The 15,360-nt window shown below is 40.6% G+C and overlaps 1 protein-coding gene and 1 long non-coding RNA gene across 3 annotated transcripts in view; one reads left to right on the top strand and one right to left on the bottom strand.

Annotated features, from left to right (window-relative positions):
* Positions 1-543, top strand: part of LOC117947257 — a 24,683-nt gene extending 24,140 nt beyond the window's left edge. The window contains exon 3 of the long non-coding RNA XR_004657200.1: positions 451-543. This is a non-coding gene — a long non-coding RNA (uncharacterized LOC117947257). The remainder of the gene's footprint in view (positions 1-450) is intronic.
* Positions 1-15,360, bottom strand: part of plxna1a (plexin A1a) — a 239,102-nt gene that overhangs the window by 19,553 nt on the left and 204,189 nt on the right. Inside the window, exons 20-22 of one of the 2 annotated variants that reach the window (XM_034875903.1) lie at positions 9,910-10,144; positions 4,498-4,646; positions 293-390 (exon numbers count right to left, since the gene is read on the bottom strand). In XM_034875903.1, coding sequence (XP_034731794.1) covers positions 293-390; positions 4,498-4,646; positions 9,910-10,144 — 482 coding nt within the window. The remainder of the gene's footprint in view (positions 1-292; positions 391-4,497; positions 4,647-9,909; positions 10,145-15,360) is intronic. The other variant, XM_034875904.1, reaches the window with a different exon arrangement.

Genomic DNA, 15,360 nt, shown 5'->3' with positions numbered 1-15,360 from the left:
GGGGGGGACTGAGAAGTTGTCGATTCAAAAAGTCTTGGATCTTTGCAATCCTGCCAACAGACCCCTTAAGGTAAAGCATTTTTTTCATTGTGTTTCATGTCAAATGAATTTTTTCTTCAAGATTATTTGTTGGCCTTTTGTATGCATTTGCATAAGACGGTGTAGATATGCAGGACATGGGGGATAAAGAGGGATTGCTTTTTGTATCATAGAAATTGTCTTGTGGGAAAAGCTAATTGACTAAAAACCAAAGAAAGTCTGCAGTATATCTGAAAAATAAATATATAAAGACCTCTGTGCTTCCAGGGTTCGGATAAAAGTCAGCAGGAAGTGCTTCTTCGTCAGCAGCTGGCCAAACAGCGTCAGTGCCTTCTCAACATTTGCCTGGACCTGAAGAAAGACACAGATACAGGCAAGTTACAACAGAGATTGCTTTCTGTGTACACATAGATCTCTTCTTTGAAAGACAAAAAAGGCCAGGGTGCTCAGGAAGTTCAGTCAGATGTTTGAAGGTGCTCTTTGGGGTTGGGAATTCAATATAGTTAAGAAAAAAAAGGAAATCCAAGGCACACATCTTTAAAATAGTTTAAAAAGCCTTTATTTTACAAGCTGTTTCATTATAGAAAATGTAAAAGAAGCAACCCACGCGTAGCGGCACAGACAGCTGTCTAAATTGAGGAGCATTTTTGTATTGTTGAAAAAAAAGCCTTTTACAATATCCACAAAGAACTCACCCAAAATCTGATGTTTATGTAAAGAGTGAAAGAGTAAGCGCATCATAGTTCAGTATGCAGCATGCAAGTCTGATGTGGAAGACCTCCAGGTCACATCCACTGAGAATGTACTTTCCAGTGAAGTAGGAGAAATCTTGTGTTCAGTAGTTGAACGTTTACAATTAAAAATACTTACTAGTCAGATAATGTTCTTCAGATGTCAAAAAGCCTTGTCAGGCACAACTTATTATTTAAAGTATTTGAGTACTGTGACAGTGAATGTCCGTTACAGTAGATAAATAAAACTTTGACTTACTCGTAGGGAAGAGAGATTCTGAACGTATCTGCGAGCACAGACTTTTCTTTTCCACTTTATGATGAGCTGAGATTGGCTTGGAAACGGCAAGGTAAGCCTGATTGGCTACTCTCTCCCCAGCTGCACTGCTGTGCTGCTTTCTAAGTGTTTCACAGATGTCGCTCTCCAAATTATTTTTGCAGACAATTGGACCTAATGGTCTTCTTGACATCAGGGGGTGTAGGGGTCAAAGCATCCTCTAGCTGAATATCAGTAAAACAAGAATTATAATCTTTCAGTTTGTAAATATTCGTCATATGGTCTTCTGCAATAACGCATGTACTGTAAATTTCCCTTACTGATTGCTCAGGCCTCAATGACCCTTCCAGTCATATTGCTGAATCAGTTATATTCCTTGAAAGCCCTTTTACTGAATCTTTTAATAACGCTTCAATGACCCGCTGTCACTAGGAACTGGAGATATTTTTTAAAGTTCCTTGCAAAACTAAAAAGCCAAAGTTCAATCCGACTGGTCTAAACCAACCCAGCATGAGAGAGACTCCTCTGTCACACAGAGACAGGAAGAAGAGCTGGAGAGGACGGAAGAAGATTCAGGGCATAGCAGGATTGTGTGTGTGTGTGTGTGTGTGTGTGTGTGTGTGTGTGTGTGTGTGCGTCAGGCTTGGTGACAGAGGTGCACCCTGCTTCTTCCACTGGCTGGCACCTGTCACTACTCATCAACAACACACTAAACCCCCTGAAGACGCCTATCTGTCGCTCACTCGCTCTGTCTTCCTCACCGCTCTAATTCTCTCACCCGCACTTATTGTTGACTGTTTCACATCACTGGGTTTTTTTTCCCCATTTTAATTTATCCTGCTCTTTGTCTTAGTGTGTCTCTCTAACACATACACACACAAACACACATCATTTTCACCTCTCTCTCTACTGTCATCCTTTCGTTCCACTGTATCTATTCTTTCTTCCTCCGATGTGCCATAATAAAGTTCCTGGGCCTCTCTGTAAAGTGCTAAATGATATTATCAGGCCTCCAGGGTGGATGCTGAGAGTGGTGTGTGTGTGTGTGTGTGTGTGTGTGTGTGTGTGTGTTTGTGTGCGTGTCTGTGTTTGAAAAAAGAGTGAGAGCAAGAGAAAAGAAGAAAGAGAGACAGATGGAAGTGCATGTACGTACTGCACAGGCAGAGTATTAACCGAATTTCAAAGAGAGCATTAAGAAGGGGTACATGTACATCCAGTTAACTGTAAGACGTGTATGTGTGTACATGTACAGCATGAAGTGTGTGTTTGTGTGCGCAAACGCATGTGTGCTTGTGTGTGAGCATAACCGGTGTGTAGTGTGGCTGTTTAGCTTAGGGAAGAAAGCAGTCACACAGAGCAATAAAGCTAGGAGCATTGGTTTACACAGGCCATTGGATTACACCGGCAAGCCCTGGGGGAAATACAGAGGGAAGGGGAAGGAAGTCTAGACACATAAAATACGTAAGATCCCTTTACCTCTCTGCCTGCCTGCCTGCCTGCCTGCCACCTCAAATTAAAGGTGCACTGTATTCGAATCAGGGGACATCTTACACTCAGTGTCACGTTTCTGGTTTTTATTTTGATTTGCTAATAAAAAAGCCAAATGTGAGAAAATTTGACATTTTAGGATCTCTTCGGCTGACCCGTTGATGAAACCTGCTGGCTGGGCCAGCCATGTGCCCTCTCTAAACCTGTTGAAATTAACATTTGGGAGGACAGTGAAACTATGGTTACTTGTTAATATTTTTTTTATTCATTGTTTAGAATATAAAAGATCAGAAAATAAGGAAAAATTCCAATTTCCATTTCATGGTGCATTGCTGTGAATAATTTTGTATCATGTGTCCTGTCTTGTTTTTGCGTGGATGTGTTTTGTCACTGTGTGTATATTTTAACTGTAATCTGCCAGGGGGCAGCAGATGAAAATTTACTTTAGGCTAACCCTCTCCATCAAATTGTAACATTTATGTTTAATATTGTACATACAAATGAATAAAAACACTTTCATTAAAATTAATTCCAGGAGTTTCCTAGTTAAACTTGCACCTTTATATCATTATTTAAATAACCTTTAATGTATCCATCGATAATTCTGTTGTATTTAAGTTATCACTACTGCTCCTTCTAGCCAAAAGTAAAAGAGGAGGAATAACTAAATCAATCAAAAAGAGTAAGCTATGTGGCCGAGTTGGCTTAGTTGGTTGAGCAATCGCACGTATACGTAGATGCACGTATCGACGCGGAGGTCCCAGATCGAGTCCGACCTGTGACAATTTCCTTCATGTCTTTCCCCTTTGACACCTAGCTGTCCTGTCCATTAAAGGAGGAAATGCCAAAAATATGGAAGGTATGAGGCCACCCAGAGGGCTTTCATGAATATAAATCTACTTTCTGGATTAGAACGTTTAAATCAAGCTATAAAAGGTCAAACAAATTATTCCTTGACTCCAAAAAGTCAGTGTTCCAATCAAAGGCAATGGAGCCGCACCAGATTCTACATCGTAATGATGATGCTGCTGATTACTGATGACTTGGCTCTCTGGTTCCGAGCTTTGGAGGAGAGTAGTTTATGTTGACACGCTACTAATTGTACTTCCCTAGGTCTCAATACTAAAATGTATGTGTAAAATCGAGTGCATCTTGTTTCAGCTGGGCTGGCAAGGTGGTTGAATGTCCTGGCTTAATTAATAACTCACCAGTGATGTGTAATTTCTCCCTCTTTGCTCTAATCCTCATTCCCTCCATCTTTTGCTTCAAACTTTTTTTTTTAAACATACCTTTATCGTTAGTGGCATTTTTTCCTCATTTTTAAACTCTATATGTCAAGGGAATGTGGTGAGCTTGTGTCCTATGACATCAAACTAATGATGATGATAAGGAATTTAAAAGGTCTTTTGCAGTTCCTGAGATAAGCTGGATACGTCAACACAAAGTAGGTCAAATATAAGTTCTATGATTGCTTAAAGTCTTTGGAGAGGCCTGTTTTGATGAATTCTGTAATGGGATATTGGCTACAAGGGTATTAAGCTTAAAAGATGGAAGGACATTTTCATGCCATTAAATACAAAGTGTGTTACCTTTTGAAACCTTTTTTTACCTCTGGTGTTAGTTTCTGAGTTTATGGTGGTTTTTAAGACTAAAGATTATACATGCTTCTGTGTTAAAATCAACGCAGTGGCTACTTGCGTTGGTACGTTGAGACACAGACCCCATGCCGTGGCCTGATGTGCACCTCTCAAAGAATTTAACTACACGTCTATTCTTTTAAAAAGATTAATGCACACACAAATGCACAAATATGAACTTCAGGCCACGTACATAGGCTACGACGAAAGGTCTGCATGGAGCCTACATAGAACCATAAATCAAGCTTAAGCTCTTGGTTCGACTGCAATTGATTATTTATAGTGAGTTTAGATCAGTTTCATGCTCGATTGGTGGTGTACTGACCCGTACCTCCATCTCCTTGAGCACAGGGTGGTCCTCAATGCCTGGGAAGAGGACCCTCATTGCATAAATCCGATAGTCCAGGAAGGGAATCCCAGCTCCGTCCAGCTCCTGGGTCAGCTCGTGGATGTCTGTCTGAAGCTCGGCAAAAGCTACAAGAAATGGACAAATAGAGGATACGCCGGGGTGAGGGATGGTGCTAAACATCTGTACAGTGTCATGAGGGATTTTGTTTGTGCAGACACACTATACAGTAGTAAGAGCACTGCTATTAAACATTGTATTAGGTTGTGGAATGACAATAAACGAGTGCTGGGTTGTGATTTTAATCGTGTGTGAGTTTGTCATTTCCATAAATTGTCTCAAACCCGTGAGTCATGCTAGCAGACTCTTGACTAGATTGCAGTTTATTTTGGACCAAAATAACATGTGTAGTTCTAAACGCTCTGCAACACCAGCATTATATGGCACAATCCATTCACAATAGCTTTTTGTCTTGAGAGGGATGAATGAATGTAGCTAATTAGTGTTTTGCCAGCTAGTTTAATTTAACCCTCCTATATCAGAGTTTAAACTGCTTCACAAAAGAGACAGGTTTTTCAACAGCTAAGGCTAGATGGAACAAAACCATCTTTTAAACAGTTTGAGCTTATTTTCCTGGTATTTAGAGAGCTAAGGAGCTTGCCAAGTGTCAGTTAGCATGCTAGCTAGTGCAGAAAGCCTACAATCCTGAGAGCCAGGGGGAGATTCAGGTACAGTATCAAGAAAATAGAAAGAATCTTGGAGAGAGAGCTATTGTGACTGACTAGCGCTAGCATCCCAGCATGCTAGCATGGCTGTTAACGCTCCTGCTACATTATCAGCTACCACTACAAGTCCATCACTAAACCCAATTTTGGAATGACCAGTTCCATGCAAACAAGAACTTTCTAATTTGTAATTCAGTAGGCCTAATTATATGATGCTCAGCTATGATAAGGAAAGAGGCCCAAAAAGGCATAAATAAGATGTAAAGAAAACAGACAAGGCAGAAAGACGCAGGAAGGAATACAAGTTTAGGTATAAATGAAAGAGTAATAACAGATCCAGAATTAGCAATTTAGATAATTTTAGTAAAAGACATGCAATTATGTGTGTTTGAAGGAGCAGCAATGTAACTTCTCGACAATTTTGTACCAATTTCTTGTTACGCATAAATCCTGAGATAACACTTAAAAGAAGAAAGACAGGAATGAGAAATTGAAAAATGTAGTGAACTTAATTTGTTCCTTGGTGTCTCAGCCCCAACAAATTCAATCTTTGCTTGTCCAAAACATAATGAAATAAAAAGGCATAGCTTGCTCGGGGAGAAAGAGAAGCAGAACCAGGAGACAGAAAACAAAGTTCCTGGAAAGGAAAGTCAATTAATTGCATGAGTGGATAATTATTAAGAGAGCGACGGATGAGTTTTCATGCATAATTTCTCCCAGCTGTTATTGGACTGTTTGGTCCACAAGAGAGATGAAGAGGGGAGGAAGCAAAGAAGATAAAGGAAGAAAGGAAGGGAGAGGAGAAGAAAGAAAGATCAGAAGGCAAAGAAGTGAGGGTGGTAGGGAAAAAGGAAATTCAAAGGGACATAATTGACTGGGACAAAAAGAAAGAAGAGCGAAAGACCAGCAGGTAAAGGTCAGACATAAGGAGAGGTAGAAAGTCGAGTAATGAAGTGGAAATAAGAGGATGAAAAAATGATTTGGCAGAGCAGAAAAAGAAGAAGAATAGGAGATAAAGGAGATCAAGATTATGGTATTTCTTCTCTCAAAGGTTACGTGGTCTCCAGGGTCAAGACTTCCACCACTTCTTGTTATCAGTGCAAAAGGTATATTCAGCTACATACAATTCAACCCTGTCTTCTTGAAAATTTAATTCCCATACAACAAAACTGCATTCTCCATTAGGTTTCAAGAGAAATGTGTTTTCTATCGACAGGTTGTTTAAACACATTGCAGACATTTTGAATTGAAACAAAACTACATGTTTAGGTTTAAAAAAAAGATAATTCTGAAGTATGTTCGTTACGTGATTTGAATTACGAACGTAAGTGTGTAAGTCAAGAACGTCACATACATTAAAAAAAATCAACGTTGACTTTTGGTTTCACACTGGACACGAACAGCGGCCTCCTGGGTAAAAGTGCTGTGTTTCTTTGACCCATCCTTTCCACCCCAGCCTCATCCATACGCCGACGTTTCTTTAGAAACGTATTTGTGATATGTCAAAGACAAATGTAATCCGGGACAGAATACTTTTCCCTTTGTCTTTATTAGAAGACTAGAGCTATAGAATCACTATCAAACGTACCGTATGTGGTATGTTAACTTTTACTGTGTTGGGATGACACAGCCTTAAACATAGCTTTTTAATGTGCGCTGTTGTAAGAGCATGAAAAAGCTCTATGCGGACTAAGGACTAACATGACAGTTATATTGTGATCCATGCCCTGTCTAGAGCAATCAGAATGGCAAAGATGTGCAGAGCCAATGATCCTGGGAAGACCAAGAAACATTCTAATGTCCCGAATCAAACTATGTGCTCAAGTGGAGAGTTTCCCAAATATTTGAAAATCACTTAGTCAAAGTCAAAGTACTTTTATTAGTCTCCCTAAGGAGAAATTTGCATTGGACACTGAGCAACTTAGCTGCAAGAGTTAAACACAACGACAAGCACGGGGTTATTGTGCTTACACTAGCATGCACAATGCCTTGCCTGATACTTTGTTTGGAAACCCATTTGCAATCGGCATGTCAAAAAGCATCTATATCACGTCCTCAGAACCCAAAAGTGACACTTGCCAGTCACTAGTCATTTCTAATGTGTAACTAATCATCCATGACTGTTAATATGCTAGTTTAGATGATAGTATACACCGCAATGTCTGCTTCTCACAGACGACTGAACCAAATGTCCCCCGTCTCTTCCTCTCAAGACTCTTAGAGCGAAGCCAATCTCACACACACACCCACACACCCACACACACACACACCCACACACACACACACACACACACACACACACACACACACACACACACACACACACACACACACACACACACACATAAACACACACACACACCCACACACACACACACACACCCACACACACACACACACACACACCCACACACATAAACACACACACACACACACACACACACACACACACATAAACACACACACACACACACACACACGTGGCGACCGCCCACTTCATCTGTTCCTCCGCCCACACACACTGTCTCGTCTCTATAGGCCAGCTGGGGGTACAGCAGGCAGGGCGGGGTGGGAATAAGGCCATGCTTCATTTCCTGGAAAACTGAGTGCTTTGATTTCTATTGACTAGAATCCTGTCTTGTTTCTCTTTGAAGAAATTAGAGTTTTCCAGTTGTGTTGTTCCTGAATGGTAAAAATGATACAAGGTATGAACACATTTTCTGAAAATGTCACAAAACATGCAGCGATCACCTTGAAACTACAGCACTATAAATTAAAACCTGATGTTGTTTTTTTTTGGTTTAACAAATGATGCTCTGCGGCTGATAGCGCTTTATGTCATCATATTATAACCTTGTACCCCAGCTGTATGTGCCTGTGTCATTATATGGAGTGTAAACAACTGGGCTGTCCTTACATCAGTCCTCTACGTACACCCCAACCTTATAAACTCCCTCCCACGCCATTCTCTCTCTTATTCTAATGTTGTTCTCCAAATTACCTCTCACTTACATTTAGTTAATTCTTAATTCTCATTTCTTAGCAAACAATCCCCTTGTTACTTTGACCTCACATGGCCTCTCACTCCTGGTCTCCCACCCACTGCTTTGTATGCTTTCTATCCTTTTCTGACACTCTTTGGCGTGTTTCTGTAGCGTGTTTTCACTTGGAGGTACTGACATCTGATCGACATGTTAGACGGTGCTCCCGTTTACCGTCATTGAAACAGAAAATGAAGGGGAAATCTCAGATTGGCGTCCATCTCTCAAGAAGAGTTCAACAAACTTAAAATATCGATGCGAGGAACGTTGGCGCTATACAGGTCACTATTGTGTTTGCCTCCTGACAGTGATGATGGTAATATAACTGCAACCAAACTGAGTGCATGATTTGATATCAGCCCTGTAGTTTCAAACATAAAACACTTATCTATGTGCTAAGACTCAGCTGTAACACAGTTTCAGTAAGCATACCGACAGAAAACCTGCTGTTAGTGATAATGGCAGCATCCAACTGCTATTGAGTGCATCTCTGGCTGCAGTTTCATTCAGAGTTCGCTCAACTATAGTCTGTAGAAATGTCCTCTAACATTGTTCAGTCTGCACATTCATACCATGAAACCTCAACCTGCTTTCTCATCTTGTATAACTGCGCGCTCACTCGGCATAGTAGACTCATAAAACCCAATCAGTGCCAACAAAAATCTACCTGTGGGGGAGATGAATGTTTGGAAGGTGAGTGAATGAACAACACACAGCAACACAATTCCTTTTTTCCTTTTGAGTCTGACAATCTCAGCGCCACCTTTCCCTTTCCCTTCATTTTTGGCTTTCCATCATCAGGCTTGGGTCATAGAACCCTTTGGCTTAGCTACAAGACATTAGTCAGCTAACGTTATGTTAACAAGATTCAAAGTCAATAACATTTTGTACGGTTGACAATCAGTAAATATTATTAAACAGTACAGTATGTTCAACTGCAAGACAAGCTAGCTTTTCAGCAATGTCCTTTTTCCCGAATCAATATCAAGACTTTCACAAACAAATGATACGCCATGTGTGCTGTCGGCCGCAGCCTGAGGTAGAGAGCTGAAGAGGGGATGGGATGTGAGATGACTGGTAAATGTGGAATGAAGTAAGTTCAAAGGGGCCGTAAAACGTACTTTTTACAGCTTGTGGGTTAGTGCCAGTCTGTGGTGTTCAGAGGACGAGACACTGAAGGGCTACACCCGTGTGTTATAAATATTCAGATTGTTATTGTTTTAGTGTAACAAATTAAGTTAGAATGATAAACAAACCTTTTATTGGAGACCTTGCAGCCAATCAGAACAGAGTATTCACTCAGACCAATGTATCATGTGTGTATAAATGTGTAAATGGGTATGAATGTGTATATGTAGGTATATATGCATGTATAAATAAGTGAAGATTTCAATTGTTAAGTAGACAATGTAAAATTGTAAAGTAGAAAAAGGGGCTAGGACTAAACATTTTTTAATTTCGTCCTGCTCCTTTTTGAACATGGAAATCCTTTTTTGAAACATTTACAATAATTGTGAAAAATATGTTTTTGTTGTTTTTTTTGCTTGTACTAAAATGTTCTTATTTAGCTTTCATTTTTAACATAATCATAGTAAACCTACTCAAAAAAAGGAAAACAATTCTACCTTCTTTACACTCCAGGGCCACTCTGGACTCCAGGTTGTCCATCTGGAGCTGCAGACGTTTCAAGGTGCGGTCAGCGTCCCTCGACTTCCTCTTATAGGCAATCAGCACCGCAATGATGACCAAAAGAAGCAGGCCGCCACCCCCTCCGATGCCTATGATGGCAGGAAGCGTCAGCAGGCTGTCGGAGTAGATGTGAAGAGTCCCGGGGGAGTACTCGAACCCGCCAGCACGGATCTAAACACACACAACTGATTTTTAATGATCAAGGGAGAAACTTGTTACCCAGTTCATCAACTCTCTGCTTTATTCATAAAGTTACATAGTAATCAGGGAGACCTCTCTCTTCTGGTGGCTGCCATGGAGCAGCTGCATTATCAGAGCTCAGCGGAGGAAATTGCTACTTATTTACTTTCCCGTACAACATTCTCCTCAGCCAGTCTGAGGGCTTGAACTATTGCTTCTCAAAGAGATGTAAAAAACTAAAAAACAGGCAACGCTGCTTGTTTTTCTCCAGGTTTGAGAACAGATGAGGTGGTCCAAAGAGATCAAAAGTTGGTGGTCTGATAAAAGAGAAGTTGGTTGACCTGGTTTCTGCCAGGAAGAATCATTACATTTTTATCTGTTCTGTATCCACACTAAACAGGCTGATCTTTGAAAGGCTTATACTGGGGAGGGTTACATCACCTTGACTGCCGTGAACATTTCTTGTAGGGAAAGGTTTTCAAGTCTTGCCTTTAGGGGAGTAGCTTTAGAGGGTTTGGGAAATGAAGATCTCACAGGGTAACTTGCTCAGTCTTTGAATAACTCCCCCCTGTCTGCATTCTCTGCAGATGAGATATTTAGGTTCACTATTTGGGTGTTCAGATAGTTATTTTGTCATTAATGTCCTCATTTATCACTGTCAACTTTATCAAACTGATTTAGGTCAAATAGTCAACGTTGTTTCCGTGAACAATGCTGAAGCAGTGCAGTGCAGGTATACACAGACAGTGTTAAAGCCCTGTACACAAGTACACAGAACACACGCACACACACACACACACACACACACACACACACACAATGGACATACTCACATAAGTAATCAAACAAAGTAATCACCAGCATTTAAATCTCTCCCCAAGGAGTCTTGGTAATTATGGGAAGTCAAACACATGTAATGTTTTTTTTTTCTGACTAAGTACATTTACATAAGCGCAGTGCGTCTCACAAGAAAAACCTCACAGCGCTGGAATCCATCAAATCATGCTATCCACAAGGGGGGTTGATAACCCATTAAAATGAGGTGTGATTATGCACTTTGAAGCTCTTGTAAGTGCACTTGCATGTTGACATTATCAAAGTCTGATTTAAAGAAATACAATAGAGAAGACATTATATTAATATAGATGTAGGCAAAACCTACAAATTTAATTTGCTATAGTAGAGACAATTAGATTGGCTTGTATAAGATTAAGCAGCTAATTAGCTGCATGGACATGACCATGCTACAAAGAAGGAGATTAAACTGAAATAAGTTGTACACAAACGTTTAGCTAACTACATATGCGTTTGGATTAGTTGGGTTGCAAGGAGACAATAATTACAACTGATCATTTTAAAAGTTTGCAAGTCAATCTGAAGACATCAATGCTTATTGTACTTCAGCTTACGTCATGCTTTGTGATATTGGCATTGCTGTAACATATTGGACTGGTTCAAAGTGGTGCCTGATGACTCTTCACACATCTTAACCTGTCTTGAAGTTGCTCCAATTACTTTTTATTTGAAAAACGGTTCCATTTTTGCAAAAGAATTATTGTTTTTTGTGATAGGAGTCCCTCTTAGTGATGAGCACACAGAAAATTATAATCCAACTCCGTAGTTCCCCCAATTCAATTCAATTTTTTGGGCTTTCCAGTTCAGCCTAAAACTTTAGCGTTAGGGTTCACTCACAAAACACAATCATTATCACTTTCCACCCTGAGCATGCAGCTGAGAAATCTCTGATAAACCGTCTATGTGCTACCTGCCCAACATCAAACGGCAGATAGATAAAGTAAGCAACTAGCCGGTGAGCATAATGGAGCTTAGTAATAATGTGTTCTTTATTATCAGGTAGTATGTATTTGTTAGCCTTGAATGTAAACTCTTTCAACAAAAAAGACGTTTGGATGTATAGGTTTGCTTTGTTACCCCTCACATTGCCAATTAGAATTAATCATTCAATAAGAGGTCACAGCTATATCTGGTACGGTTATCCAGGGGGGGAAATGTATCCTCAGATGACTTTAATTCACCACGAGAAGGAGCAATTTTAGGTTGGTGACACATTTCCTCGGCATTTGTCTATTTATATTCTCCTGACAGACTAAAGGACTGATGGAGGAACTTAAAAAGCTGAAGGCCAAAACAACAAACAAGTTTCTTCGAAAACTCAAGGGAGGCACACAGCTGCCAACACACAGCTGAGCATCTGAAGGGACACACAAAGACACACTTCCTTTACACACACACACACACACACACACACACACACACACACACGGACGCACGACAAGTACATCTGGACCCATTGGGGTCCCCTGTATGTAGGTCATTCTACATGGGGAATATTATTGGGTTGCAGCTGTGTCCTTCTCTACAACATTCTGCATAGCACACGCTAAGACAAAGATGTGCACATACAGTAAACACAAACATGCGGGCGCTCAGACACACACACACACACACACACACACACACACACACACACACACACACACACACACACACACACACACACACACACACACACACACACACACACACACACACACACACACACACACACAGAATAAAAGAGATCGCAACAGACAGCCACATTTTTTCTTCGGCTATTGTCAGACTTAGAACTAACTCTACCACCCCCGCCAACACATCGCATCGCTTCGATATTCAACATGACATTTCCTTCATGAAAACAAAAAAAGGGAAACGAAACGGGGGGTAAAAAAAGAAAACAAAGTCCAGTTCCACCTTGGAATCGGCTGGTTGCGTTGAGAGCTATCATATTGAATTACATAGATGCGCTGTCAGTGGCTTTCTAGGTATATTGGCTGTAGCTAGTGGGAAGTAAATGTCATAAAGATCCAGTGAAACAACTGTGAAAGGACATTGGTGATAAGTTTAAAAGGGCAGGATGTGGTTGTGGTGGGGGAGGGCGACTGGTGTGTGTGTGTGTGTGTATGTGTGTGTGGGGGGGGAGGGAGTGTGTGTACTACTGGGATAGACAGACAAACATCCAAATATATTCAGAGTGAGGGCTGCGTCGCCTGGCTGAGGTTTGACCTTCCTCTATACAGATGCTGCAGGAGTTGTGCCGTGATTTTGAAAGTCTGCTCCAGTCAGAGTGAATTAGGGATTTCAGTCTGCAGTCTGTTGACAGCTCTAGACAAGTAAAGCTGAATGGTTGCCGCGGGATGCACTTGTTATTGTTCTTTGACTTTTTCTAGCACTACTTACTGCTGTGTCATAATTTCAGAAAAAAGCTGTAGAAAGTGCAGGAGTGAGAGTGACATCGACAGCATTCACTCTGTGGGTGGTGATAAAAAAAAATAGGTGCAGCTTGTGACACTTTACGTAAAACACAAAAACAAAAACAGAGGGAACTCAACAATGAAAAGAAGTTGTTGCCACTTTTTTTAAAGATGCAACTTTAGGTTGGATTTGCTGAGAGTTGGACAACATTTGCACATCAAAAAGGTTTATACAGTGAATACGGGTCCTGGATTAGAGCTTGGAGACAAGCTTAGCGACTGCATATCATCAGCATCCCGGAGAAACAATTCTATTCTTAATACCACCTTTTATGTTTTTGCATAACTCGAGGACAGAGCCCTACTACTGACAGTGCCTTGTCATTGACATAAACTGTAACAAAAGTTTGCCTATCATAATTAACTTTGTTTGCCCACATTCAATTCCTTCTTTTTCTATTAATGTGAATATAATTAGCACATAATTTTATGCTAAAAAAAACTAAATATCAAATTCAACTTGCCTTGTTAAAACTGAAAAAAATGGCAGGTTTACGGCAAAAGGAAGCACAATATTTGTCTTTTTTTGAAACAGTGTCCGGCTATCATCTTTCCTGAATCAGGCCGCCAAACCCAGGTCACATGAAATAGAGAGAAACTGAAGAAGAATGGGGATGCTTGAGGGCAATTTTTACATGTAAGAGAGGCATTCTGGTGCACTCCAAGATGAAAAACTGTGGGTATCTTGCAAAGGGTTCCGAAAAATCAGTGGAACAGTCGATCCACAACCCACTACGCAGACATAGGGCCCTGTCTTACACCCGAACCAAGGCAAAGCCAGAAGTAAGTGTTTTTGCTAGTTCAAGACCGATGCACGTCGTTTAAATAGCAAATAAAATTCATTTTAACAGAATTATGTTCAAGTGCACATATTTTGTTCTGAGATAATTGATCAATTCAATTATAATATATTAATCATTATTAGAAATTAAATGGATTTGGGAACTGCTGGTAAATAGAAAGATTTCATTGTGGACTCAAGAAAACTGTGGAGAACATTTTCAACTATAACTACCTGATGTCTCTCCCCTTTTGCTCTCTCTGTGTTGACGTTATCATACTATGTTTGCTTCAGGAAACAACAACCTTCGAGTTAGGAAGCCATCAAGCTACACGCTGAAAAGCTCTGAAAATAATGTTGTTCTTGCAACAAGACAGGCCTGCTTGGTTCTTTCGGGGAATGATGCCACATGATGTTTACGGCCTTAACTATCTAACGTTAATTGGGACGCTTTGGGGCAAAATGGTGGGGATTGCTTCAGACAAAGTACGAGGCTACACTGGTAGGAGCAGATTACATTTAACCATGTATCCAGCTAATCTGAGTATCTCACGTTACCGTATTGTGTGAGTAGTTATCTTTATTTAATAGTTTATGTGATGTTTTCTTTTGCGGGTTGCAGATGTTCCACCAAAAGAAGTTCCTTTCCGAGACTAGAGGGCCACCGTCGCTGTATCCAAAGCTTAAGACTATTGTGCGTGATTTAAAGAAATGCAGAAAACCCAGAGCGTTTTTTTTCTCCTATCCCAGAATGGGTTTGTTGTAGCCAGACCTTACTCCCCAGCGCTGTGGAGATAGGCCCAGCAATGTCAGACTAGCCATGTTACATTTTGTGTACTGTTAACTGTCTACGCCATAAAAATAAATGAAGCTAATAAAAATGCATGAAAAATGGAGCCGGCACTATGGGACTTAGAAACGTCTCAAATCAAAACCCGGCAGCACCTGCAGCAAAGAACTGCTGAGGCCTGCACAGCTGTTGGTTCGGATACACTTCAGTGGATAGAAAGAAACATGGTTTTCAATCTGCTCACATGTCTGGAGGTTCACTATGGTCGCCTTGAACATGTTATGAGACTTGTGAGATTGTATACCCGTAATGGATTTAGCAT

Source organism: Etheostoma cragini, chromosome 7 (genome assembly GCF_013103735.1).
Source record: "Etheostoma cragini isolate CJK2018 chromosome 7, CSU_Ecrag_1.0, whole genome shotgun sequence".
NCBI lineage: Eukaryota > Metazoa > Chordata > Actinopteri > Perciformes > Percidae > Etheostoma > Etheostoma cragini.
The sequence above is the reverse complement of the archived record's forward strand: the minus strand, read 5'-3'. Positions and strand labels throughout refer to the sequence as shown.